This window comes from Panicum hallii, chromosome 6 (genome assembly GCF_002211085.1).
Source record: "Panicum hallii strain FIL2 chromosome 6, PHallii_v3.1, whole genome shotgun sequence".
NCBI classification, from domain to species: domain Eukaryota; kingdom Viridiplantae; phylum Streptophyta; class Magnoliopsida; order Poales; family Poaceae; genus Panicum; species Panicum hallii.
The window spans coordinates 44,884,514-44,910,860 of record NC_038047.1 but is presented as its reverse complement, the minus strand read 5'-3'; the positions used below and the strand labels follow the sequence as shown (position 1 = coordinate 44,910,860).

The 26,347-nt window shown below is 49.0% G+C and overlaps 4 protein-coding genes and 2 long non-coding RNA genes across 8 annotated transcripts; 4 read left to right on the top strand and 2 right to left on the bottom strand.

Annotated features, from left to right (window-relative positions):
- Positions 1-1,685: 1,685 nt before the first annotated feature.
- Positions 1,686-13,859, bottom strand: LOC112897607. Of its 3 annotated transcripts, none has more exons than XR_003229685.1 (5): positions 12,221-13,859; positions 7,228-7,284; positions 5,549-5,630; positions 3,508-3,627; positions 1,686-1,986 (listed from the first exon to the last, which is right to left on the bottom strand). It is a non-coding gene; the product is annotated as an uncharacterized LOC112897607 (long non-coding RNA). The 3 variants fall into 3 exon arrangements; XR_003229686.1 differs by lacking the exon at positions 12,221-13,859 and adding an exon at positions 8,893-10,134; XR_003229684.1 differs by lacking the exons at positions 5,549-5,630; positions 7,228-7,284.
- Positions 4,257-5,482, top strand: LOC112897605 (auxin-responsive protein SAUR36-like). The gene has a single exon (XM_025965952.1). It carries the CDS (start codon positions 4,467-4,469, stop codon positions 4,902-4,904), a length of 438 nt encoding a protein of 145 aa, XP_025821737.1. The 5' UTR covers positions 4,257-4,466; the 3' UTR covers positions 4,905-5,482.
- On the top strand, positions 7,371-8,637 carry LOC112897604 (auxin-responsive protein SAUR36-like). The gene has a single exon (XM_025965951.1). The coding sequence runs from the start codon at positions 7,985-7,987 to the stop codon at positions 8,420-8,422; it is 438 nt and encodes a 145-aa protein (XP_025821736.1). The 5' UTR covers positions 7,371-7,984; the 3' UTR covers positions 8,423-8,637.
- On the top strand, positions 10,588-11,927 carry LOC112897606. The gene is made up of 2 exons (XR_003229683.1): positions 10,588-11,122; positions 11,206-11,927. It is a non-coding gene; the product is annotated as an uncharacterized LOC112897606 (long non-coding RNA).
- A 21-nt stretch (positions 13,860-13,880) lies between the features above and the next one.
- Positions 13,881-16,669, bottom strand: LOC112898395 (cation/H(+) antiporter 2-like). Its single transcript, XM_025966717.1, has 3 exons — positions 16,487-16,669; positions 15,373-16,386; positions 13,881-15,279 (listed from the first exon to the last, which is right to left on the bottom strand). Exons 1-3 carry the CDS (start codon positions 16,667-16,669, stop codon positions 14,038-14,040), a joined length of 2,439 nt encoding a protein of 812 aa, XP_025822502.1. The 3' UTR covers positions 13,881-14,037.
- A 7,588-nt stretch (positions 16,670-24,257) lies between these two features.
- LOC112897147 (NEP1-interacting protein-like 1) lies at positions 24,258-26,103 on the top strand. Its single transcript, XM_025965360.1, has 4 exons — positions 24,258-24,919; positions 25,018-25,196; positions 25,294-25,377; positions 25,466-26,103. The coding sequence occupies exons 1-4, from the start codon at positions 24,724-24,726 to the stop codon at positions 25,832-25,834; spliced, it is 828 nt and encodes a 275-aa protein (XP_025821145.1). The 5' UTR covers positions 24,258-24,723; the 3' UTR covers positions 25,835-26,103.
- The last annotated feature ends 244 nt before the right edge of the window (positions 26,104-26,347 follow it).

The window sequence follows — 26,347 nt, the reverse complement described above, 5'->3', positions numbered from 1 at the left end:
GGAGAGCGGGCGCCGTCAAATCAAACAGAGAGCAGAGCCATGAGGAAGATAAAGGAAGTTGAGGAGGAAGAAAGAATGTGCATCACTGGATCCAAATCGTGTGATTCTAGATGAAGATTGAGAATTGTTGGATTTGAAAATGGCATATAGCAATTACCTTTGTTTTTGAAGGGATATGTGTTCAAATGTGCACATTTTGCTTGTCATGCTTGGTAGAACTTACACATTTTCTCAACAATGAAAAATATCCCATCCAAAAAATGAACAATCTCTCCAACAAAGTCCTATGGATGTGGATTATAAATTTAACACATTTCAACCAGAGAGTAGAGCCAAGAGGAAGATAAAGGAAGTCGGAGGAGGAAGAAAGAACGTGCGTCATTGGATCCAAATCGCGCGAGTCTAGATGAAGATCGAGAATTATTGGATTTGAAAATGGTGTATAGCAATTACCTTTGCTTTTGAAGGGATACGTGTTCGAATTTACACATGTTGCATGTTATGCGTGGCTCGAACTTACACATTTTCTCAACATCCGAAAATATCATCACCTATATACCATCCAAAAATGAACAATTTCTCCAACAAAGATGCTATGGATGTAGATTATGAATTTAACACATTTCAGACGACATTTTGCATTTAAAACAAAGGGGGTCACCCCTTTATACTATCTCCTCTAGGAAATGTGTTTTGTTTCCTTAGCCTAGTATTTCAGATGGAGAAAACTCAGAAAAGGGCCCCGAGACGAAAAATGTTGCTTCTCTCAAAATGTAATGGGAAAGATGTAGGTATGACATTGATAACCAATAAGCCTTGCCAACACTATCATAGCAGCGACCATAAACGAGGAGTACCGTACATGTAGAGTTTGAAGAGGGTTTCCATAAAAAGGGTAGAGCATAAAATTGCATGAAAGAGACGCAAGGTTAGTGGTTTTCTACAACTGTAGCCCACCCAGCAATTGCATGGTAGCACGAGGTGTTTGGTTGATAAAAAAATAACAATACAATGAGAAATGGTAAAATAAAATATATGTGCTGACTTACTTATATCATTACATAAATTATGGTTGAGCCCATGATATGTGGGCCCCACTTCTTCTTGGTTAAATAAACCCCAGATTAAGCTGTTGGGTGGCTTACGGGAGGAGAGCATGAATTACATGCTAGATGGATTCTAGAAGGCTGGTGGAGATTCGTTTAAAGGTGCCAGTTAGAGATGAGGATAAACACGTTGGAAATAGATCCGATTAGTTTGCATAGGCACCCGCATACAGCTCTATCTCAACAAATACCGAGAGTCCGGCTGCTTCCTGATATGCTGGTCCACCTGTCAGTTCCTAGATGAATTTCATATGGTTGGGATTCTGAACTCACCGTCGTCAACGAAGGAAGCAAGTGCTGCGCCAACGAGCTGCAGCCACCGACGCGAACAAGCAAGCAACAATCTGCAACACACGCCAGCCGACGGCTCCATCGCCAACACTCGTCTCGCCGCCAAGCCTTTCAGCCTCAGCACACGCCAACCGACGGCGTTACCATATTCCACGGCTATATTCAGATTGCATAGCGACGGTATCCTTAGAAGAAATCGGCTACGGCTCATACGACCGATTTTTCCGAGGTGACAAGGCTATATTCAGATTGCATAGTGATAGTGTTCTCGGAAAGAAACGGCTACACCTCGTACGCCGATTTCCCAAGGTGACACGGCTATAATTATTCCATAAAGGGCAAGACTATCTTTGGACTCTAAGCTATTTTCTCATTGATGAAGAACAACAGAAGATTGCTAATTGTACGGCTTGTCCCAGATTGCTAATTGTACGGCTTGTCCCATTACACAGCAGCGAGAAAAGCAAAAAAAATACTTGCGCTTGACATCATTGCAAGCTGTACAGAGAAGTTAATTGAGCTCCAGCGGAGCGGCACCTCCACGCATACTGAGCGTTTGCTCTCTGATTATTTTGGCTAAGGCCTGAAACTACATGAGAAAAGTTCAGCTGAAATAAATAAAAGAAAAGAGAATTTGAGATGCCGGAAGGCTATTCAAATAAATTCATCTTGCAAGGATCGTCCAAACATGATACTAACACCGCGATTGCGGTAGAGTTCTATACATATCTAGTACCGACGAGGTCAGAAGAATCTTTTGGCTAAGTGCCGACGAGGTGAGGCCACGATTCCATCGACACATCCTAAATAACAGGATTGGATACTATTTTGCTAGGTACCGACAAGGCAAAAGCAACACACATGTCCATATTGAATGAAGTTGGGCTATAGGACTGGGCACCAATGAGGCGAAAGTCACCCTTTCATCAACATTTTCCATTTACTATTGATGTGGCGACATTACTGTCGTGATTTCGGCGAAAACAAAGCCACCCGTATCTCACGCGTGCTTCACGCATGTTATTTCCGCGCCATAATTGCATATGAACGATGAGCAGATGACTTGATGACGACCATAAAACCGCAGCTTAATCGGACGTGTTCCGTAGACTCGCTCTACAGATATAATTAACCGGACGCGCCTAATAGACCTCGGGGATCAGCAAACTACGCAATCTCTACAGGTTAGACTTCTCCTTAAGCATCGATGCAGAAGACAGAAGAAGATGAGCTGTCGCGAGTGATGTATTCATAAATTTTGTAAAAGATCGAAATTAGTGAAATATATGTTCTCGCAAATGTGCGCATGTTCTCCTTATGTGCAATCTATTATTTCCCTCGTCCTCGTTTTTGTTTTCACGGACACGAGGTTCGGCTGCAGGTTAGTCAGGCAGTTCTGCAAGTCGTGCTCGATGATGGAAACGATCAAGTTGGCTCGCGTCCATTGCTTTATTACCACATTTGCCTGTCTGCATCAGCTGCAGCCACCAAGTCTTGATCTCTCTTGACAGCGTCGGTGGTCGTGACGAGTTCAGGATGGTGTTCAAGACCACCTTGGCCATCATAGGGTCAGTGTTTTCTGTTCTGGAACGGCAAAGTGTGCATCACTCTTGTAAACTAAAAGAAAAATCATAATAGAACAAGCCAGGAGTTGCGGTGGAAGCTAGAGACGGCAAGAGTTCAGTAGTCAGTACAGCTTCTTCGACTGTTCTGGTACTCTACGCTGTTCTGTGAGTTTACTACTGCAGCTGCTGCAGAGCGTCATCTGGTAGCACAACTAGTTCACTGCCTGTGGCTGTGCCTCTCTCGGGTCGACGACCACAGATCAACCTGACGGGCTGAGCCGCTAATTACTTGTGGCCTTGTTGGCCCAGCCCTACTACAGCCCGAGGCAAAACAGCTGCTGGACCGTATCAGGCCCAAGGCAGGGGAGGCATTGCTTATTTGGCCTGGCCCATAATCTATATTCACTATAGCAACCCTATCCAGTGAAATACATATTACTTTTCCTCCAAAAAAAACAAAAGATTGCTTGGTGCACAGTTTCTGCAAAGACAGATTTTTTTTGAAATCAACTGTTTCAAAAATATAATATTTGTAAGCAAGTTACCATGCAGTTGGTAGGTCTCCTGTGTTCTTGTGCTGACCATTCTAGCATATGCCCAGAGCAACTGGCCATCTTGATCCCCAGATCATACTATTCCACTTCTGACTTTGAGAAAAGAAACGCCTGAAATTTTGGACAAAAGAAGTGCACATTACACAGTTATAAAGCTTGCTATCAAGCATCTTCTGAAAGTAACACAGAATATGCCTCGTTCTCCTTCTTTCTGGACACATAAAGAGTTTGCGCGTTGGATTGTGTAACTGATCTGATGCAAATATGCATAAGGTCGGATACACATCACATGACAGTCACCTGCAAAAGGAATTAACCCGACCACAGTGACATCAGTATGTCTCTTCAGAAAAGGGTATGGCTGAGTTGGGAGCATGATATCCCCATTCTGCAGAATGCCAGGATGAGTGGAATCAGATATGCACATGAGACGATCTTATTTCAACACCAAAAATATGGCCTTAAGGTTCTCCATACAAAACATTGGTCACAGTACAACAATTTCTGTAAGAAATTGCCAAAATGGTATTCAGATAGCTCATAGGTGCAGGCTTTGGTGTAGAGACCTACCAGGAATGACCAGGAAGAACTGAACCCAGAAATTTGTACTATTGTGTCAAACTCAAGCCCCACTGGTTGCAATCACATACCAAGCCAGTGCAGATGGCTCCACCATGTGAGACCCAATGGTCCTGTCCTGTGCATTGAATCTCCCAACCATAGATAGGAACATCGCACCAAGGAAGCTCATGGCCTTGTCTCTTGCCAGCTTGCTGTTTATGATAAGCCAAGAACAAGATGCAAACCGTCCCAAGTCCTACCACATATGTTCCGTATAAATACATGATCGCCGGCACAAACCATGGCCACACACGAATTGAATTGTTTCTAACCATTTCATCTCAAAGGCAAGAGTCCATTTGCTTGAAAGCCAAAGGCAGGTAGCTACAATGATCAGCTCCAAGAAGCTAGCTCAGCTGTCCAAGAAGTGGCAGGGAATGGGCGCAATTGAGCGAAGAAGGATCACAAATGTAGACAAAGAGATCAACCCATCTTGCAGCAGCATGGTTGCAGGGAAGGGCAACTGCATTGTCCACTCTTCCGATGGGAAGCAGTTTGAGATCCCCCTCATGTACCTCCACACGACAGTCTTTGTGGAGCTCCTGAAGTTGTCACAGGAAGAATTTGGGTTCACAAGTGACGGGAGAATAACACTGCCTTGCGATACAGCAGTGATGGAGTATGTGATGTGTTTACTGAGGAGAGAGGCCTCTGAAGATGTTGAGAAGGCACTCCTCAGTTCCATAGTGATGCCTTGCCACCACCAAAGCAGAATGGTGCAACCATCCAGTGGATTGAACCAGCAATTTGCTGTCTGCAGCTCCTGAAGATGAAGATATCAGGGATTTGAGCTTGTTTTCTCTCTTTCTCCCCCTTCCATCTTTTTTCCCAGCTGTACCTTGGAGCACAGTTTTTGTGCAACGTTTTTCCAATGGTACACTGTGGTTGTACAGATGGATGAATGTAAAATAATCACATTGTGATTAGAAAAGAAGGAATCAAGCTTGCCATTGAAACAATAAAGTGTAAGACCGACTCCAGTTAACCAATGGTCTAGTGAATCTCCTTTTTCTTGACTCTAGTTGTTAAATTAACCAGACCACATGCTAACCAAAATTATGTTTACTGTAACAAAAAATAAAACGAAGTTGGTCCAGCGAGGCTCCATTTTTCTTGACTCAAGTTATTTGAACCAAACAGCGACGTCCTATTGTCCTAAAAAAATTGACATTTTCTGTAATAAATGTAAATCAGAGTTGACCAATGGTTTAGGAAGTCTCCTTTTTGTTACTACTCCGTACATCCTAATGGATATAACAATATGTAGTATTGGACTGGACTATAGTAATGGCTTAGTTGCCTTATTGCACAGTTGCAGACATAGTGAAATCAACCGCATCATCATATAAATGAAGATTTGCATGCAAATCGCAGAGCATCTAAGTTGGTAGGTTCCCTGTGTTGTACTGACCTCTCTAACATATGATCCAGAGCAGCTGACTATCCTGATCCCAAGATCACATTATTCCACTTGAGACTTATGGAAAAAACACCTGAATTGTTGAACAGAAGAAGTATACATTACACAAGTAAAATATGTAATCAAGTATCCCCTGAAGACTGTAAATAAAGAATATAGCTTCACATCACAAGAAGAGCATGGATGAGTTGGGAGCCTGAAATGCCCACCTGGACTGGAGTCAGATATGCACGTAGAATAAGCTTATTTCAACACAAAAACATGATCATAAGATTTTTCATACAACACTGGTCAAAATACCAACAATTTTAAAAAATAAATGGCCAAAACTGTATTCAGAAGGGTTTCAACTCCTTGGTGATCCTCATAGCTTGGTCTATTTGGAAGTGCCGTAACCGTTGTGTGTTTGACAGCGGTCAACCAAGGACTCAGTTGGCGCTGCAGGAAGTCACCGAGCAAGCGGGCCTCTGGGGTTTGGCGGGAGCAAGGGGGCTGGGTTCTTTGTTGAGTTGAGGTAGACTGGCAGGGTTGTCTTTCTTGTTTCTAGGCGCGAATGTAACAAAAAACTAGCCCAAGCCGTGGATTCGACATGTATTCGGACCCTTTTTTCTACCTATTAATGAAATGACGCGCAGCTCTCCTGCGTGTTCGAGAAAAAAAAATGTATTCAGATAACTGCGATCTTATTGCAGGGGTCTATAAGGAATGGCAGGAAGAAACAAGGAAATGGAAAGCATATGAGATGCTGGGGACAGGTTGGGCCACAGCGCAGAATGGTGATATTAAGAGATTGTCGGGCAAGTTATCTGAACCAACCAGCACCGGCCTAACAGAACTGATGTTGGCAAAGCATGTAGCCTATTGGCATGTCCAGTTCTCACACAACTAACAAAGGAGGCTACTTCTTAAAACTCAGGACCCTACATGCTTCCCTCATGTCTCTTGGCCGCTTTACGGCTCTCTTCTCATCAACTAAGGAAGGACTCCTGAAGCATCCTAGATAGTCTTTTTGATGGTCTCTCTCAAAAGGATTTTTTATGTCTGTCCTTATGTTCACAAGAGGGACTAAGATGGTTGCTGAGTGCTTATATCAAACGCGGAGCCACTACTACAGAATACAGCTCCAATTATTCAACTACCAAGTCCCTACTATGGCATTTGCAAGGACTGCGGTGCACCAAACTTTGGCCCAGCAACATCAGATTCATAATCACACTGTCTTCATTGTAGCAAACATTGCCTTGACAGGTTCGTGGCCTTGCAGCTCGCCAACTAGGCACATCAATAATGCAAAAGCTTATTTATTTTATTGAAACCATATCGACCATTTCTTTTGTTACCTATACATATAACTCAACATAGAACAGATATCCTCAGATCCCAACTTCACCCACAGACTACCATGCCATCTAGGCAGAAAAGTAGCAAAAGATATGCTCCATCCTGAGAAGGAACCTTAATGCAAGAAGTTTATAAAGTTAGGTGGCAGATACTGGCTGGAAAATTTCTATGTTAGATGTAAACAACTTTCAAGAGAATGCCTTGGCTGATTCGCAACCATGTTATCTTGTTTCCATCACATGGTAATTGCTAGAAAAGAGACCGGAAAATTCAGCAAGTGTAAAATGAAATTGCCTCTGCAAATAATATCATAAGGGCAACAAATGTACCTCATCTAATAATGTGTTCCTCATTGAACAATTAACATAGGATGGGGTGAATTGAACCTATATAACAAGGGACAGACAAGACAGTTATCACGTTTAATATCTCAGAAAAACAAACTGAAAGAACTGGACATAACAATTTGTACCGTTTGTTATGAATAGAGCTTGCATTGAATAATAGATATAAGAGTACATGAGTGCAGGAGAGAAGCTAGAACTGAAATCATAGTGGTGCCATCAAAGTGACATTATGCTGTATAGTGAATATTTTTAACTAAAAACAGGTGCACCTATGGTCAAACTAAGACAATTAGCATGCCTCTGCACCAGGCTAATTGTACCTAGCTTTGCCCCTGCATGAGCGCGTATAGAAAAGGACCCTAATGTATAAATGAAGGACACCATACTCCTAAGTCCTAACACCATTGAGTCAAAATTAGGCCCACTCTGGTAGGCAGAAGCAATCACAAACCAAGCCAGTAAAGATGGCTCCACCATGTGAGAAACAATGGTCCTGTGCAATGAATCTCCCAACCATAGATAGGAACATCTCACCAAGGAAGCTCGTGGGCTTGTCCCTTGCCAGCTTGCCATTTGTAATAGCCAAGACCAAGATGCAGATCCTTCCAACTCCAACCACATATGTGCCCTATAAATACACGATCACTGACGCAAACCATCATCACACAGAAATTGAATCATTTCTGATCATTTCATCTCAAAGACAAGAGTCTATTTCCTTGAAAGGCAGGTAGCCACCATGATCAGTTCCAAGAAGCTAGCTCAACTGTCCAAGAAGTGGCAGGGAATGGGTGCAATTGGGCGAAGAAGGGTCACAACTGTGGATAAGGAGATCAACCCATCTTGCAGCAGCATAGTTGCAGGGAAGGGCAACTGCATTGTCTACTCTTCCGATGGGAAGCGGTTTGAGATCCCCCTCGCTTACCTCCACACGACAGTCTTTGCAGAGCTTCTGAAGCTGTCGCAGGAAGAGTTTGGGTTCACAAGTGATGGGAGGATCACACTGCCTTGCGATACAGCAGTGATGGAGTATGTGATGTGTTTGCTAAGGAGAGAAGCCTCCGAAGATGTTGAGAAGGCGCTCCTCAGTTCCATATTGATGCCTTGCCGCCACCCGAGCAGGATGGCGCAGCCACCCAGTGGAATGAACCAGCAATTTGCCGTGTGCAGCTCCTGAAGATGAAGACGTCCAGGGCTTCGAGCCTGTTTCCTCTCTTTTTTTCACCTTCCATCTTTTTTTCCCAGCTGTACCTTGGAGCACGGTTTTTGTGCAATGTTTTTCCAATGGTACACTGCGGATGTGCAGATGGATGCATGTATAAAAAATCACACTGTGATTAGAAAAGAAGGAATCAAGCTCCCCCTTGAAACAACAAAGTATTGTTTTATTTAGATCGTGTAAAAGATGTTTAATGATGTTGGCAAAATCAGATTTGACTGATGCTGCGCTCTAGCACATCAGCGCGTTCATAAATGAATTTATGTTCTTTTCAGCTACCAAATCAAAAATCAGGGGAATCAAAAATAAAAAATCGGCTACAAAGAACTAGCGATGGAGTTAATGGCAACAGAAGGCAGAGTCATGCTTCAGATTGGAGTACAGAGGTCAGACCAAAGGCAAAATGGAGTTCAGAATATGATGAATACCTAGAGGCGGAGGTGTGCAGGGCGCAGCCTGTTCCTGCGGTACCCGAGGAGCAGAGCCGTCCGCGCACGGCGGCGGCGGCGGCGGCTCATCGGACTGTCCATGTGGGTGGGTGGCATTGAGCTCCCTTGCCGTCCCAATCCATCCGTGGCAATGGAGCTAGGGCCTGGAGCGGCCCGTCCGCCCGTGCGCTAGGCCGGGAACAGCAGCTGGGGCGTTACTCTGAGGGAAGAAAGCCCGGATGCCTGTCGCCGGGGCAGTCACAGGTCGCCGCCGGCCTCGCCGGGTGCCCTGACGCCGGGCCGTGGATATTTGCAAAATGCCCCCTGATTCGGATCAATCGCGATCCGAAGTTTTACATATAACCCCTGATTCGGATCGCGATTATTAACCGCGATCCGAATTTTTATATATAGACCCCTGGTTCGGATCGCGATTACTAATCGCGATCCTATTATTTGCATTTAGACCCATGGTTTGGATAGGAAATAACCAAATTGGCCCCTGGTTTGGTTCTCTTCCCCTTCGTCGGTTCCTTCTCCGGCTCTAGCGCCGCCGCCGCCAGTTTCCATCCCGAGCGGAAACGCGAAGCCTCAACCCACTCATCGCCCCGCTCAGACTATAGCAGCAAAGTTCCTTTCTCTCCCGCTCAGAGCACAGCGCCAGTACTCCACTCCATCAGCTGCAGAAATGGTGGATGCTCCATCGCCTTCCGAGCATCCCCGCATCCATCTCCACCCCCACCTCCCCGTCCTTCCCCGCCGGCGCGTCGAGCATTCCCGCGCCCTCCCGATGAAGGCATGGAGCCAGCCGCCGCAGCTGCAGCGGCGACGGCCGGCGGGGCATCTCATCTGAGGCTTGAAGTCAAACGGAAATTCAAGTTGACTAAGATGCTTGCTGAGGAACCGAGGACGAGCTCTGACTTGGAACAGGCAAACTCCATTCACGTCGCAGGCTCATTAGCTAAGTTGTAGAGCAGACTACTAGTGTCAGATGTGTTCAGTCTCTAGGCGGCTGCAGCGGTGATCATTGTTTCAACCCTGCGATTCAGAGTTTGGAGTTGAGGTTCACGGCGGCAATTGAACCTTTTTACATGTACGCACGGCTCCATTGCCGGTTCCTTCCCTGGGTGTTCAGGGCTTTTTTCCAACTGAAGATTGTGCGATGCCTATTGGGTTCAGCTCAGTGTTCAGAGAGCTGGCTGTTTGTTTTCAGAATTTGCATCAGAGTTCTGTTGAATCGTTCTTGAGACTGAACTGAACCAATGATCACCTCTGTATTCAGCTGTGGTTTGTCAATTGTCAGTGTTGGCCCCCGGATTAGTCTGCGCTCGCGCTGTTATCAACGCGGTTGGTTGGAATAAAATTTGACTACCGGTTGGAATAAGCTGTGGCTTTGTTGTGGAAGCAATGCCAGTTGCGTGGATGTTTCTGATGCAAAGGGTTTTCTCAACTCAGCATTCAGGGGCTTCAGAGTTCAGCCGCAGACGGAAAAGTGCTTGATGCTTATCTGGTTCAGCGTGCCGGGGCTTCAGAGTGAAGAAAGATGCAGAGGGAATTTTCTACTGAAAACAGATGGTGAAATGTCTTTCTCCACGAATGCCCTGCTGAGGAGTCGATTAGTCGTTGTTCTTGCGTAGTTTAAGAGGAGGCTACAGACACCAAACTACTCTGACCACACAGCCAGTAGGGCCTCTGACGGCACACACATCTTGGCCGCGCAAGCAACTCCACTTTTCTCCCCCAACCACCCCGGCAGGTGAGGACTGAGGAGGCGATCTCATTTGCTGCAGATTTTCCTGCATCCGGAGTTGTTGAGGGGGCCCTCTTTACATATTTTAGGTCGCCAAAATCTTCTAATTAGTCGAGTCACAGGCCAAATCAATCTTATATATTACACTCCAAGGCCATAGGCCAAGCTCGGTACAAGCAGCTGGACTTGGTGTAGGTCTACTGTATCAAAGAGAAGTTATTGGCATGGAAGAGAAGCTGATCCTCCTAAGAAATATAGGTGAGCTCTGGAACTCGGTCAGGTATTTGCATATACTCCGTCCATTTTTTTTATGTCGTATAATCCTCTGGTGCACAGACCAAGAAGATGGTTAATTGTGAGTCCAAGTGCTCCGCGCTTTTCTTGCTCTGTACTAACTATTGTGCTGAAGCCTCTTGGCTTTCACTCTTCTTATTAATACAATGGGCAGCTCTCCTGCCGGTTCCATTTCAAAAAGAAAAGGTGGTTAAGCACCCCTTAATTTCTCGGTAACCACTCTCCGGTGATCAATCAATGAGTGCAGCGGTTTCTCCCTTTTCATGCAGGCGCAGGCATGCAGCCCGTCCGTTAACCTCCGCATGCCGCGCGCTCCTTCCGCTCCGCCGCCGGCGCGCACGACGCCGCAGCGCTTGCTGTCGGCGGAGTCGTCGTACTCCCGGTGCCATGCTCCTCGCTCTCGAAAGAATCCGGCACATAGTCCACGCCATGCACGAGCTTGCTTCCTCCTTCCGCTCCACCGCCGGCACGCACGACGCCACCGCGCCCGCACTCGCCATCGAGCTCCGCTGTGTTTCGAATTGAGAAATCTGCCATCGCTAGTTTGCGGGCAGGATGCAAATTGCACGTAGTTTGCTGCTCAGCCCCGCACTCGCCATTGATTCAATTTGCATTCCATGCCGATTCATTTCTCCGCAGAATCGAGGCTTGTACATGCAGTGCTTAACTGCATCGGTTTTAATTTTCTCCAAGATCAAAGAGCGGACCAATTTATGACATGTTTTCCGTCGTTTTTAGAAAAATTATATGACACCTGAGGGAGTAGAAAGTAGCATACTTATATTTTGGTATTTTACCAAAAAGTGGCACCTCCCATGTACTCTCTAGATGGATAGGAAAAATTGTTCTTTCAGTGTCCAGTTATGGTTGAGTTAGGACATGTATATTGCCTTGAACCTCTACGCTATGTTTTTTGTCCACGAACATAACACTCCCCAAGGGCCAAGGCTCCTTGGTTAAACATTCAACTTCGAGTAACTGCTGCTACCAATGCAAAGAATGACACACATGGTTACTGAAATCTAACCCATTGTAATGAACATATATTTTCGTCAGATCCCAGTGCACCAAGATGCTAACTAACTACCACACGTTGGTTAGATAAATTTGGAACGAGATAGCTCGCCCCAGATCCTAACGCACGTGCCAGTTTGCAGTCTTCTAGATGCTCAGAAAGTACAACAGACCCGGATCTGCAGGAAGTCAGTTCATCGTCCTACATCCGTACATGCTGAGACGAAACAGGGGACTCGTAGCCGCGGAGATGTGGGATGGGATCCGTACCAGGAACATTGGTGGCGTGGTCGATCGAGACGCTTCGTTCCTCCCCGTCGCGGGGCCGCCAATCGGTGGAGTCTGGGGACACCATCGCCTTCCGAGCATCCCCGCATCCATCCAGCGCTGGAGCTAGGTAGTGCCTGGAGCGCCCCGCGCGCTAGGCCGGGGACAACAGCTGGGGCGTTACTCTGGGGAAGAAAGCCCGGATGCATATCGCCGGGGCAGGTAGAGGTCGCCGAGGCCCGAGGACCTAGCCGGGTGCCCTGTCGCCGGCCATCGATATTTACAACGTGCCCCCTAATTCGGGTCGCGATTACATATAGCCCCTTGGTTTGGATCGCGATTCATAATCGCGATCCGATTATTTACATATAGCCCCTCGTTTTGGATAGGAAATAACCAAATTGCCCCCTGGTTTGGTTCTCTTCCCCCTCGTCGGTTCCTTCTCCGGCTCTAGCGCCGCCGCTGCCGCCACCAGCTTCCGTCACGAGCGGAAACACGAAGCCCCACCCCACTCATCGCCCCGCTCAGACTGTAGCAGAAGAGTTCCTTTCGCTCCCGCTCAAAGCACAGCTCAAGCACTCCATTCCATCAGCTGCAGCAATGGTGGATGCTCCATTACCATCCGAGCATCCCTGCAATCCTGCATCCCTTTCCGCCCCTCCTTCCCCGCGGGCGCGTCGAGCATTCCCGCGCCCTCCAAATGGTGGCATGGAGCCAGCCGCCGCAGCTGCAGCGGCGACGGCCGAAAGGGCATCTCATCTGAGACTCGGAAATTCAAGTTGACTAAGATACTTGCTGAGGAACCGGGAAGCTTGATCGGACGGTCAGCTGAAAGCCCCCGAGGACGAGCTCTGACTTGGAACAGGCAAACTCCACTCCCACTGCGGTCTCATTAGGCAAGTTGTAGAGCAGATTAGTGGCAGATGTGTTCGTTGCTTCAGTACGTCATGCAATTCAGAGTTTGGAGTTCAAGGTCACAGCAGGAATGAGATCTTCTTCCAAGTACGCACGGCTCCATTGCTGGTTCCTTCCTTGGGTGTTCAGGGACTGTCCCAACTGAAGATTGTGTGATGCCCTATTGGGTTAAGTTCAGTGTTCAGAGAGTAGGCTATTTGTTTTCAGAATTTGCATCAGAGTTCGGTTGAATCGTTCTAGAGACTGAACCAGTGATCACCTCTGTATTCAGCTGTGGTTTGTCAGTGTTGGTCACCGGATAATACTTGATTAGTTCTGCGCTGTTATGAACTTAGTATGATGCAGAGAGAGAACGCTAGGTTTTCAACTGAAAATTGATTGATGCTTGTCTGCTTCACCGTTCAGTGCTTCAGAGTTCAGATGCTGGGGTTTTTTCTACTGAAAACAGATTGATTTGCTTATCTGGTTCAGCGTTCAGGGGCTTCAGAGTTCAATTGGATCGCTGTTCAATTCAGTCTTTCTGTGTTCAATTGTGGTTTGTGATTGCAAGGACATATATGCCTCAACGCCTGCATGTTTTAGAGAAGGGCGTGCCGATTTCGATTAATACAAAGTTTGAAACCAAAGACTGCTATTAGAATCAGATTACCAGAGTTGGTGGCCTGAACCTTTACTCTGTACTGACACCCCATTTTTCAGTTCAAACATTGGATAACTGTTTTTTTGTTGAAACAAGGCTTCAAGTAACTGTTGCTATCAAAGAAAGAGAGGAGAAGTGATACAAGTCTTACAAATGTCCACACTGCAAAGGTCGCATGGTTCTCCATGATCTGCTTGCTACTCTGAAACTAAGTATACACAAGCTGTTCTGCGCTGTCCTGTGTGATCGTACACTGGTATGCTGATCATCGGCTCGTCGGCGTGAGCGCCACCGTGTGCTGCTGCATGACGAGCACGGAGCCCATCTCCAGCGACTCGTTGGACGCCAGGATCTCCGCCACGGGCCCAATCTCGCTGCCGGCCTCCGCCCACCGCTCCAGCCCGGCCATCAGCTCCACCGGCTGCCGGCCGCCGCGCCCCGCAACCACCAGCGAGAACATCCCGGCCATCCCTTCCAGCGTCTCCACCACGTCCGCGGGGCTCTCCACCACCTTCTCCACGTACATGGCCAGCTCCCGCGACGCGTAGTTCTCGTAGAACCGCCACAGGAAGCGCTCGTCCACGTCGCCCTCCTGGAACTCCACGTCCAGCTCGTCGCCGCCGGCGGCGTACGCCCGGGAGGCGGAGGATGTGACGGTGTCGTACGTGCTGCGCTTCACGAACCGGAACACCGTGAGCCCGATGGCCGGGTGCTCCGCGAGGCGGCACGCGAATGACACGGCCTCCCGGTCGTCGGGCCCGCCCAGGAACACCGCCGCGATAACGTGGGTCACCGTCCGGTCGCTGCACGGGTGCACCAGCGTCCTGCCGCTCTCCGGCGCGACGCTGATGGGCGTCTGGAAGCTGGTGCCGCTGTGGCGGTACGGGCGGTCGACGAGGAGCCCCACGGTGCACGGCGCCCGCGCCAGCACCTCCGCGTTGAGCTTCCACCGCTCCTCGAGGCGGCACGCCATCTTGCCGTCGAACCGCTGCTCCTTGTAGCAGGGAACGAGCACCAGGCCGGCGTGCGCGTCCTCCGCGCCGCGGCAGGCGACGGCGGCGTCCCTGGTGGCGCCGAGGCTCACCACGTCGACCTGCCGGAAGTAGACGCCCGTCGCGCGGGAGAACACGTCCACCACCCTGTTCATCTGGGTCACGGCGTCGGGCCCGCCCTTGTCCTCGTCGTCCCGCGTCTGCTGGTGGTACGGCGTCCGGGCGGAGCGGTCGCGGGGGACCTCGAAGAAGTGGAACAACGGGACGGCGGGCTGCTCATGGGGCGCGCTCACCAGGAGCTCCACCAGGCTGAGGATGCCCGGCGCGGCGTGCGCGCCGTGAGCGCAGGCGAGCATGCGGAGCTCCTGCTCCGGGCCCAGCGATTCCACGGCCTGGTGCCTGGTCCGGTACTCCTCCTTCTCCCTGCGCAAAACGGCGGCGGCGGCCGGCCCGGCGATGACGGTGCTGATCAGATTGCCGATGATCATCGCGTACAGCGCCTGCTCCGCCCACACCTGCACCGCCCGCCGACCAACACGCGCAGTTAACAACGACGACCGTGACGGCGATAGATGATGTGCATACTACTATACTAGTTTGCTACCGACCCCTTCCGATTTGGCGAACTTCATGTTCATGGTATCGACGTGGCCCTTGACGTTGAGCAGGACGCTGTAGCGGAGCGCCTCGGAGACGGGGATGTTGAGGTAGCTCGAGGCGGCGGCGGCGCCGACGGCCTTCCCCACCAGGCCGAGAAGCGTCAGGAGCATGCCGGGCACGATGATGGCGCCGGACATGGAGTTGTAGTCCAGCCTCATCCCGATGGTGGCGAAGTAGAAGGGCAGGACGATGCCGTTGATGGGGGGCACGAGCGCGTCGGCAACGGTGCGCGCGGCGGGGCCCTCCCTCGGGAACGCCATCCCCAGCGCGAGGCTCGTGGGCATTCCGTCGAACCCCAGCAGCTGCTGGAAGCTGCTGATGAACCAGATGGTGAGGAGGATGGTGACGAGGTCGCGGCCCCTGACGTGGTGCTGCCCGGCGTTGCGCTTGTTGATGCGCGTCACCATGGGGCGCACCCGCCACACGGCGACGCCCGCCACGGCGAGCGCCAGGAAGCCCTTCTTGATCTGGGGCGAGCCGCGGTACATGTCCTCGCTCTTCTCCCTGGCCAGCGTCGTGGACGACAGGAGGCCGTCGCCGACGACGCAGATGAGGTTGGTGATGATGGCGGCGGCGACGACGAGCCGCCCGTTCTCGCTGACGGTGAGGTTGAGCTCGCCGGCGACCCGCGCAACGGTGATGGAGGAGGTGTTGGTGAGCGCGAGCATGAGCGTGGCGGCGAGCAGCTCGGGCGTCTTCACCGGGGAGTGCATCATGCTGCCGTACATGCCGCTGGACACGATGGCGGCCACGAGCAGGCTGGCGGCGACGGTGGCGTAGGCGAGGGCGACGCAGCGGCGCGTGGCGTTCCGCAGCGCCCCGAGGTCCAGGTTCAGGCCGACGAGGAACATGTAGACGACGCGCGCCGCGGAGATGTAGCCGCCGTACATGTCCTCGACGTCGTCCACGTCCACGTGCACGATGGCGTTGCGCAGGCCCATGCCGCCCACGGCGACGCCGGCCTGGAATTGATTGATTAATTAATTATTTTTCCGACGAACAAATTAATTAAGGGAAGTCCTCAGCTCGATCGAGCATCATGCCGGATCGATCGATACTTACAAGGATCTGGGAGACGGCGCTGGGCTGGTTGTAGCGGCGGAGGAAGAGGTGCAGGAACCTGGCGAGGAAGATGACGGCGAGCGCCTGGATGACGACGAGGAACAGCATGTCCAGGGAGACGCCGGGGACGCGCGTGAGCACCGCCGTGTCGATCTGCGGGCAGATGGGTAAGGATCTAGCCATCGTGCAGCCCCGGCAGTCGCTCGGCCGCCGCCGACGACAAGGGCCCTCCAACCCCGATCGAGTGCTAGATAGCCAAGCTCCCGGAACTTGGCCGCGGAAGTGCGGCAAGGCTCGCTCGTCTCCTGCAAGCAGATGTCTGAGCGGATTCAACTCCGGGAGTAGTGTGGCGAGCATGCAGATCTTGCATGCGTAGCTTGGTTCTCGACCTTTCCGTCCATATTGGAGGGACGGCCATGACTTTCGTGGCCGGGAAGACGCCCCAGAATAGGCATTTGCGGCGTGTCAGCTGAATTATGCACACGATCTTAAAATCACATTGGGGTTGCAATTTTGGCTTCATTTCATGACTTCGTAGAAAAAGTTTTTTTTTTCTCTACACGCTTCCTACCAAATACAATTTTTTTACACGCTCGCAAAGTGTGCATCAATCGCACGTCTACAAATACAAATTAAACCACTAAAAATTTGAAGTTACATCCTTATGTCTCCACTACCACACTGAAGAGGTGTTTATCTTTTATTTTGAGAAATCGGGTTTATATTTTATATAAAAATATTTGTGGTTACAGCTCAGATCTTATAAGAACCCCTCGAAAGGAAAGAGAGATACAAACTAGTCCCTATAAACTTCTCCAGGTCTTCATCGCCACCGGTGGCCGGAGCTTGAAGCTTGAAGCTGACCTCGTCCCTGGTAATGGAAAGTAGATTTTTATTGACATCTTGAGGAACACATCGATTTCGGTATGCCTTGAAAACATTGAACGATCCAGCCAAATCACACCGCCAAGCACTCAGAAATCCGACGCTTCTGCCAAGAACTCCAGCTTGCCAGACGACGAATCACCTCAAAGGAAAGCTCAACCACCCTAGCAAGTGGGAACGGAGAACCAACCCAATTCCTCGTGTTGGGACACACACCTCTCAAGGCAGTCGGGGAAGACGATGTCAGCACAGCCACCTCGGAGGAAAAAAAATCATCCCCGTCTCAACGATGCCAGAAGCACCGCCGTCAGCAGTGAGAAGTACCCGCCGTCTCGCAGCAGAGACGCGGCGGAGAAACATTGTGACGAAGCCGGACCCACCATCGCCGTTGAAGTTATTCGCGACCACAACAGCACGCTCACCACCGTCGCACAACTTGGCTCCGCCGCCATATATGCCGGCAAGCAAACCAAAAGAGCTAGGAAACTACCTACTATATACATACTCACCCGAAGAAGGTCGGGGGATCGCGACCCGCCGGAATCATCAGGGACGATGGGACCAGGCGGAATCTCCGGTGAGAAACGAGTCGCCTGCTTTTCGCCCTCTCTCTACTGTAGCACGGGATAAGGACGGAAGAGTCTAGCAGACGCCAGTATGATTGGATTTAAAGAGGTTTTTATCTTTTTTTTAGAAACCAGGTTGTATTTCACATATAGTTCTGACAGTTTAGATTCCAAATCTTACAAAGACACCTTTGAAAGAAAGGAAAATTACATCCATCCAGATCCTTGCAACACTCTTCCAGTCGTCCTCGTCACCAATAGTCAGAATAGTCTCCTTGAAGGCGACCACCTTCCTGACGAAGGAACATCAAAAGTTTTCAGTGGCACCAAGAGTAGCACATCAGGAATACCAACATGATTTGTAGTCGTTGAATGTCCAAGCCGAGCAAGATGGCCAGTGGCCATCAGGGGCGGGCCCACCTTAAATCAAGGGTATTCGGTTGAATACCCATCATTTTTAACAAAAAATTTTTGTATATGTAGTATTTTTCAAATATATGAAGGAAAAAATAAAAAATAAACAACAAATACGATAACGGCTCGAAAATAGCCCAACTTTCTCTCCCCACCGAACGGCCCACATTCCCCTTCCCCCTCCCCCGCGGCCCACGAGCCCCCACCGGCCCACCTGACTCGCAAGCCCCTGCCAGGCTGCCCCAGTGCCCTCCCCGTTCCCCCACCCCCCCGGCCCACACGCCCACACCTGCCCTGCCCTCCAGCTCGGCAGCTCCCCAGGCCGGCAACCCTAGGCAGCGGTGGTGGTGACGGCGGTGCGTGGCACGGCGGGTTGGCGGCCGGCGGAGAGGGTGCCAGGGCGGCAAGCCAGTAGCTGAGCGGCAGGCCGGCAGGAGCAGAGCCGCGCCGCCACGGGGCGTCGGCAACGGTAGTTGCGGGTTGCCTGCTGCCAGGGCCAGGCTCTGGCTCGCCTGCTTGGCGCGCGTCATGGCAGCGCCTCGGCCTCGACGACCAGGGAGGCAGTGAGCGGCGCAGGTGCGCCTGGCGCGCCACATCCAGCAAGGGGCAAGGGCAACCGAGCCCTTAACCTTGAAAGGTTTGTGAAAATTCATCCATATTTTGTGAAAACTATCATTGCAATTTACGAAATTAATAATAAATTCGCAACAATGTAGTATTATAATGAGGAAAACATTTATGAAACTCGATTACTTGTAATATGTAGGTTTGAATTATGAAAAGGAGGAAGAGTAGCGGTGCCGCTAATGATTTGAGATCTTTTGGAAATAAGTGCTGCAAAAAAGAGACAATCTGAGCTAGAGCTTGTTTCTCCATCTTCCAATGAAAACCAGCTGGAAATGGTGTTATTTCAAGAACCGAGTAGCAGTGGGGCGAACACAGTGCCTCCTGAACCAGTTAGAGTTGAGCAGCGGCAACTAGTTCAGCCTCCAATAATCGAAGATGATGAATCCATGCCTGTCGATAAATCTGAATCCAATGGCAATGAGAATGATGATTATAACATAGAGTATGATCCTGGGTTGAGGGCTCCTATTTCTAGCTATCCTGTCAATGACCAAGATTCAGTTAGAAGGGTGTACATCGCATTGGGGCCATGTCGACCAAACATGAAAATGGACAACTTTCCGCAACATGATTGTGGAGGAATGCACCGATTCCAACCAAAGTGGTTCGATGAATTCAAGTGGCTAGAGTATAGTGTGCATAAAGATACCACATATTGCTTTATTTGCTATTTGTTCAAAGACAGTAGTAAATTTCCTAGTGCAGATGCTTTTGTTGAGTAAGGGTTTCGGAATTGGAAGATGAAAGCTAGATTTCTTAAGCATGCGGGTGCTATTGATAGTGCTTATTGTGAAGCTGAAGAGAAGTATGATATGTTTAGAAGATCTCGTACATCCATCCGCGAGTCTTGTGCCTCAAATACTGTAGAGTTTATGGCTAGACGTCTTGCTCACTTCACGTGGTCACTTAAGTGCATAAGATATCTTTTGCGTCAGGGGTTGGCTTTTCATGGTCATGATGAGGGAAAGAATTCGCAAAATCAAGCGAATTTCAGGGAACTTTTGGCATGGCTTGCAGGTAATTTTGAAGAAGTTAATAGGATGGTTCTTGGAAATGCTCCACTTAATTGTCAGATGATTGACCATAAGATTCAGAAACAACTTATTGTTTCTTGTGCTCATGAAACAACCAAATTTATTATAGAGAAAGTTGGTGATGAATGCTTTGCTATTCTTGCTGATGAGTCTAACGATGCATACCATCAGGAACAATTGGCTCTTTGCTTGCGTTATGTCAATAAAAAAGGAGAACCTGTTGAGCGGTTTCTTAGTCTTGTGCACGTCGAAAATATACATCATTAACTCTTAAAGAAGATATTCAGTCCTTACTTCTCAAGTATTAACTGCCTTTATCCAAGGTGCATGGTCAAGGGTATGACGGAGCTAGTAATATGAAAGGTCATGTTAATGGTTTGAAGAAATTAATTATGGAAGAGTTCCCTTCTGCATATTATGTTCATTGCTTCGCCCATCAACTTCAGTTAACCCTTGTAGCTGTTGTTAAAGAGAATATTGATTGTTAATAGTTTTTTGGGCAATTTGCATATTTGTTAAATGTTCTAGAGATGTCATGCAAGAAGATCCGCATGCTTCATATAGCTCAAGCTGAATACATGATTGAAGCATTGAAATTGGGTGAAATTGAAACTGGCCAAGGATTGAATCAAGAGATGGGTATGGGTTTAGCAAGACTAGGTGATACATGTTGGGGATCTCATTACAAAACTGTTATGCATGTGATGCATTTGTATCCTTCAATCAAGAAAGTTATTTTTAGAGTTGGAAAAGAAGGTAAAGGGGCTGAGGCATTAGGAGCTCAAACTATACTCAGAGTATTTAACTCATTTGAGTTCGTTTTTCTACTCCATTTGATGAATCAAATATTTGGATACATAAATGACTCATGCAATACTTTGCAAAAGAGAGAGCAAGATATTATAAATGCAATGGATCTTCTTGAGTTCACAAAAGTAGAATTGGATGTTTTGAGACAAGATGTTGGATGGGAAGAATTTCTTAAGATGGTCATTTCTTTTTGTGAGAAGCATAAAGTTAAAGTTGTTGGCATGGATGGAAAGTATGTTCCTATATAAAGATCAGCTAAGTTCTATAGAGGTGCCACTAATTACCACCCAGTTTCATGCTGACATGCTTTTGGGTATCATTGATAGGCAACTTCACGAGCTTAATAGTAGATTTGATGAGGTAAACATAGAACTATTTAGATGCATGGCATCATTCAGTCCAGCTAACTCCTTTTCTACCTTTAATGTTGAGAAGTTGGTTAAGCTTGCGGAGTTCTATTCTCATGACTTTGTATTTGAAGAAATAAATCAACTTTGTTTTCAACTAACTCGCTATATTGCTGATGTGAGGAATGATGACAACTTCAAAAATTTGAGGAATCTATCGGAGTTATCTATAATACTAGTTAAAACAAATAAGATAGTTCGGTACGATATTGTATATAAACTTCTCAAGTTGATGCTAGTTCTTCTTGTTGCAACCGGTGATGTTGAGAGGATCTTTTCTGCAACGAGCACTATCAAAAACAAGCTAAGAAGCAAGATAGGGCAGAAATTTTTGAATAATTGTTTGGTCACATTCATGGAAAGTGAATTCTTCTTGCAAGCAAATGATGAGAACATCATCAAGTATTTTCAAGCCATGAATGATCGTAAAGTTATCTTGTAATCTGTAAGCATTTTTATCAATATCATTTGCTATTTTAGAATTTATCCTATATTTATTTTAGATGTTCCCACTATGATATGTTGATCATTTAGTGTTCTATTATCTATATGTTAAACAAATTCAAATTATGAATGATATATGTTGTTGATACTCCATTATATGCTATTAATATATAGTATGGATCAGAGGTTGAGCTGTCAAAAAAAATTACACCATTTGAAATTTTGAATACCCACCTCCCAAATTCTAGGCTTGCCCCTGGTGGCCATCGCCTCGTCGAAGCCTCGTCGGAGAACAAGGGATCTAGCGCCTCAACCACCGACAACCTCGACCCGCCAGACAATGATATACCCAGAAGGGGAAGCAAACCACCAGAAGAGGTGGGAACTGAAAACCAACCTGATCTCACAAGTTGGTAGAAAGAGACGCTGGTTAACAAATTAGCATTGTCGTTAGTATGAGTACCAAGCCACCTCTTATTAGGAGCCACCATATTGTTGATAGTGAAATTGATGCCACCGATGACGGCATGGGCATCGAAGGCACAACATGGCACATAGAAGGCGAAGACACCGACACAAAAGATGACTTCACCGCTGAAAACATCATCAATGTCAAAACCTCCATAGCAAACGCCTTTGCTATGCACCATGCACCTATCGGACTCTGCCAAGATCAAACCACCAACAAAGACGGTAACAAAGGAGCTTGGAAACAAACTTCCAGACCGTTCAGAGATGCCACCATCGCTGGAAACAAACTGGAAGTCCAAAATCTTCATCTCACGGTCAATGCAAGGACATACCAGCACGGATGGTGGATGAACCAAACTCCCCAAGCAGAAAAGCGGATCTTGGAATCCTTATTTTGTCACTAATATCATACCTACAACAATACATATATACAGTTCCCTCGCTGAGATTCACATCACAAAGCTCACACGCAAGCACCGGATCCACGCACTGCCGCCAGGCTCGCTCCACAGGAGGCCGCAGGAGGGTCGCGGCACTGCCAAGCACGCCCCGCGGGGCCGCCCGCCACCGACAGGCTCGCTCTACGCGTGCCTCGGTGAGGGAGAGGAAGATCTGGAAATCGTCTGGAGATCGCCTTCCGGATTGTAGCAAGTCGAGAAAGGTCGAGAGATTTTTAAAGAGGTGTTTATCTAGAAATATTTTTCTTCGGAGCTCGTGTAAGAAGCTCAGCTAAAAGGCCCAAAAGATTTTTCGGCCCATGGTTCCCCTGCATCCCAGCGTCACTGCCAAACTACCCGTCAAAGTATCCAAATTCCAAACACTTGATATATTACATTAGAGTTCCCTCTTTATCTACAAATACAAGGACTTTTGTATTTATCCTAAATTAAACTATTTTAAGTTTAACCAAGATTATTGAAAAAGTTGAATGATATCTACAGTATGAAATGAGCATTACTATGGTATATATTAATGCATTTCTTTATAAACTTGACCAAATTTAGTATGGTTTGAACAAACTTGCAAGTCTTTATATCCGTGGAAGAGGACGTACGTGAAGACATGGTTAGGGGATGTTTGGTTCCTTGAAATTTATTTTAAGCTATGTCAGATCGAATGTTTCGATACCAATTAGAAATACTAAATATAAGCTAATTATAAAACTAACTGCATAAGTCTAGACTTATTCACAAGATGAATCTATTAAGTCTAATTAATTCATAATTAGCACATGTTTATTGTAGCATCGTACGGGCTAATCACAGACTAATTAGGCTTAATAGATTCATCTCACGAATAAGCCTAGGGTTTTGGAATTTATTTTATCATTAATCTATATTTAATATTTCTAATTAGAGTCCAAGCATCCAATATAACAGGCTTAAAATAAACTTCAAACAACCAAACATCCCCAAAGCAATTAAATTATTGGAGCCACTCCAATCCGTAAAAGAAAACAATAAGAAACAGAGTTGCCTGAATGACATGAGACGTACTAACAGAAGTAGACTGATCATTCGTCAGCACGGTCATTTTCACCCGCGCTGCGTTGGGAGCAGACCACTGACCACAGGCAGAGGGAGAGCACAAGTCGGATGTCGCAGGCAAAGCTTTAAATTCCCGTAGAATTTAGTTAACCTGGCGGTCTCCAAATCAAAGTATCAAAGCCTCCGTTGAAACACCTGTTTTCCTTCCTCTTGTCACCTCACCTCATCTCACGCGCGGTCAGTCAGTCAGCAGCCCACGGAAATTGACGGGCGAGCTAGCGAGCTGTGTGCTTTGTCCACGTCGTCCACTGTTCCTCCCCCTACAGCCGGTGAGCCGGCGAGATGCTTCGGAACTCCCTTTCAAGGAGCCACGGGTGAAGGTGAGACGAGGTGACGGACACCGACGAGCGCAGGGGCAGCAGGGATCGCGTCATCGTCGCCGTGGTTGGTCGTGGTGTACGGGAAGAGGGAAAGCTTAGCCGTTAAGAGACCGAGCGGGGCAAGGAAGCGAAGCGCGTCGAGGCGCCAAGTCAACCACCCGGGGGGGCGCCGTCGCCGTCAGCCGCGTGCCGGGATGGTTGGCATTTATGCGCCCGGCACAACGTTGCGCGGGTACGAAGCTCTAGCCAGGCGCCCAGGCGGCCGGCGCTGCTGCCTGGATGCCGCCGTGCCCTCCCTGACGGACGCGTTCCACCGGCAGCGGGCTCGCCACGTCAGACCCACCGCCGGAGCAGCAGCCACGGGTGCACGGCTGACCTGCCGGGCCGGGCGCAGCCGGCGCGAGGGAGGAGGACGCGTTCAGCCAGAGCAAGCCACGGCCCCGCAACCCCCGGGGGCACACCCACAAGTCTTCAACCAGAACCACGCGCTGCTCGAACCGTAGAGACAGCATCGCGCAGAACCACATGAAGAACTTATAAATTTCCACACGCGCTACGAGTCTGCAAAGCCCCCTTCGATCGGAGTCAGTCTCGTCTCTGTACGAAGATATTATTGAGCTCGGCCGCAAGGTTCTTCTTCCACCTTTCTCCTGTCGTGTCTCTATCTCCTCTCCTGCGAGCGGCAGCGTCCGTACAGAGCGAGCGAGCGATCATGGAGGTGGAGGTGGAGGCGGCAGCGGTCTCCTTCGCCAGCACATCGTTCTCTCCCAGCACGCCGTCCACGCGCCACGACACGCCGGCGGCGCCGATCGGCGGCGCGGGAGGCAGAGCCAGGAGCGTCTCCCGCCTGCCGGCGCGCGTCGCCGGGGCGGTGGCCCGGGGCATCGTCACCTTCGTCTTCGCGGCAGGTAATATTTGTTTGCCTTGATTCGATCCAAGTGTCGCGTCTTCCATCTTCGTCGACCGCCCGGGCTCGTGGATTCTCACGGCGTTTAATGTTTTGCAGTGGGCATGGTTCTCGGGGCCGTGACCGGCGCGCTGATCGGGCTGGCCACGGAGAGCGGCCTGGTGCGCGGCGCCGGCATCGGGGCCATCTCCGGCGCCGTCGTGTCCATGGAGGTCGTCGACTCCTCCGTCGCCATCTGGCGCTCCCACGACTCGGGGATCTGGAGCGTCCTCTACGTGGTAATTGCATTGCTTTGGATGCCCACCTTATCATCATTCAATCCAATACAACTCGCTCAGAAATTAAACCAATAATTTGGGCTACTTGCTTCATCAGCTCGACGTGATCTGGAGCCTCCTGACCGGGCGCCTGGTGCGCGAGAAGGTTGACCCCGCCGTGCAGAGCGCCGTCGACAGCCAGGTACGCGATGCGCTAATGACCTCTCTGTTCATCCTGATTGATCGATCAAGCAGTTTCAAACTAACGCGCTTCTGTTCCGGTCGCGCAGATGAACGCGGTGGACTCGCCGTTCGGCGAGATGGCGCCGACATTGGCGGACATGTTCGAGACGGGCGCCGCCGCCGCCGCGAAGGGCATGCCGGCCGCCGCCATCGAGGCGCTCCCGTCCGTGACCTTCACCGAGCGCACCCCCCTGGACGCCGCCACCGGCGACCGGACCGGCTGCTCCGTCTGCCTCCAGGACTTCGAGGCCGGCGAGACGGCGCGGAGCCTGCCGGAGTGCGGGCACACGTTCCACCTGCCGTGCATCGACGCCTGGCTGCTCCGGCACGCGTCGTGCCCGCTGTGCCGCCGCGCGGTCGAGGCCGTGGCCGCGCGAGCAGAGCACGCAGCAGGGCACGCAGTGTACATTGGCTAGCTGATTAGCTCCATCGGGATGGCATCTAGTAGACGCTTGCATTCTTTCGTGCCTTCGAGTACTCATCATTTCTTCGTCGCTTTGAGGACGTATGTACAGTGTACAGATACAGATACTTCAGCTCCATGTGGGCTGTGGCTGGTACATGTGTACGGTATATATACACGCCCTGTTTGTAAATATGTATAGAGGTGAGTGTAGTAGAGGATTCTTGTAGAATCGAGTTTTCTCACTGTTTTTTCTCTAGTAAAATTATTTTTCACTGTTCACTAGTGTGTACATACTACTACTATGCTCCATCGACGGTTACAGAGAGATGCATGTTTTCTTTTTCTTTTTGACAAGGAACAGAGAGATGCGTTGGTTGAACTGAACATCGACACGTGTGCTACAAGATGCAAAATCTACTATACTACAGACTCTCAGTGCTAACAAAATCTCTGTATCCTCCTCCCGTTCCCTTCAAAAGGAAAAAAAAACTCTCTGCACGGCGCGGGACAATGATGCGTCCGT

Excerpts from the sequence above, each read along its gene's own strand:
- LOC112897604 (XM_025965951.1), top strand. The coding sequence starts at position 7,985 with ATGATCAGTTCCAAGAAGCTAGCTCAACTGTCCAAGAAGTGGCAGGGA.
- LOC112897605 (XM_025965952.1), top strand. The coding sequence starts at position 4,467 with ATGATCAGCTCCAAGAAGCTAGCTCAGCTGTCCAAGAAGTGGCAGGGA.
- LOC112897147 (XM_025965360.1), top strand. The coding sequence starts at position 24,724 with ATGGAGGTGGAGGTGGAGGCGGCAGCGGTCTCCTTCGCCAGCACATCG. Across the intron at positions 24,920-25,017 it reads CACCTTCGTCTTCGCGGCAG|TGGGCATGGTTCTCGGGGCC; the intron begins GTAATATTTGTT and ends AATGTTTTGCAG. Across the intron at positions 25,197-25,293 it reads TCTGGAGCGTCCTCTACGTG|CTCGACGTGATCTGGAGCCT; the intron begins GTAATTGCATTG and ends TTGCTTCATCAG.
- LOC112898395 (XM_025966717.1), bottom strand. The coding sequence starts at position 16,669 with ATGGCTAGATCCTTACCCATCTGCCCGCAGATCGACACGGCGGTGCTC. Across the intron at positions 16,387-16,486 it reads GCGCCGTCTCCCAGATCCTT|GCCGGCGTCGCCGTGGGCGG; the intron begins GTAAGTATCGAT and ends AATCAATTCCAG. Across the intron at positions 15,280-15,372 it reads AGTTCGCCAAATCGGAAGGG|GTGTGGGCGGAGCAGGCGCT; the intron begins GTCGGTAGCAAA and ends CGGGCGGTGCAG.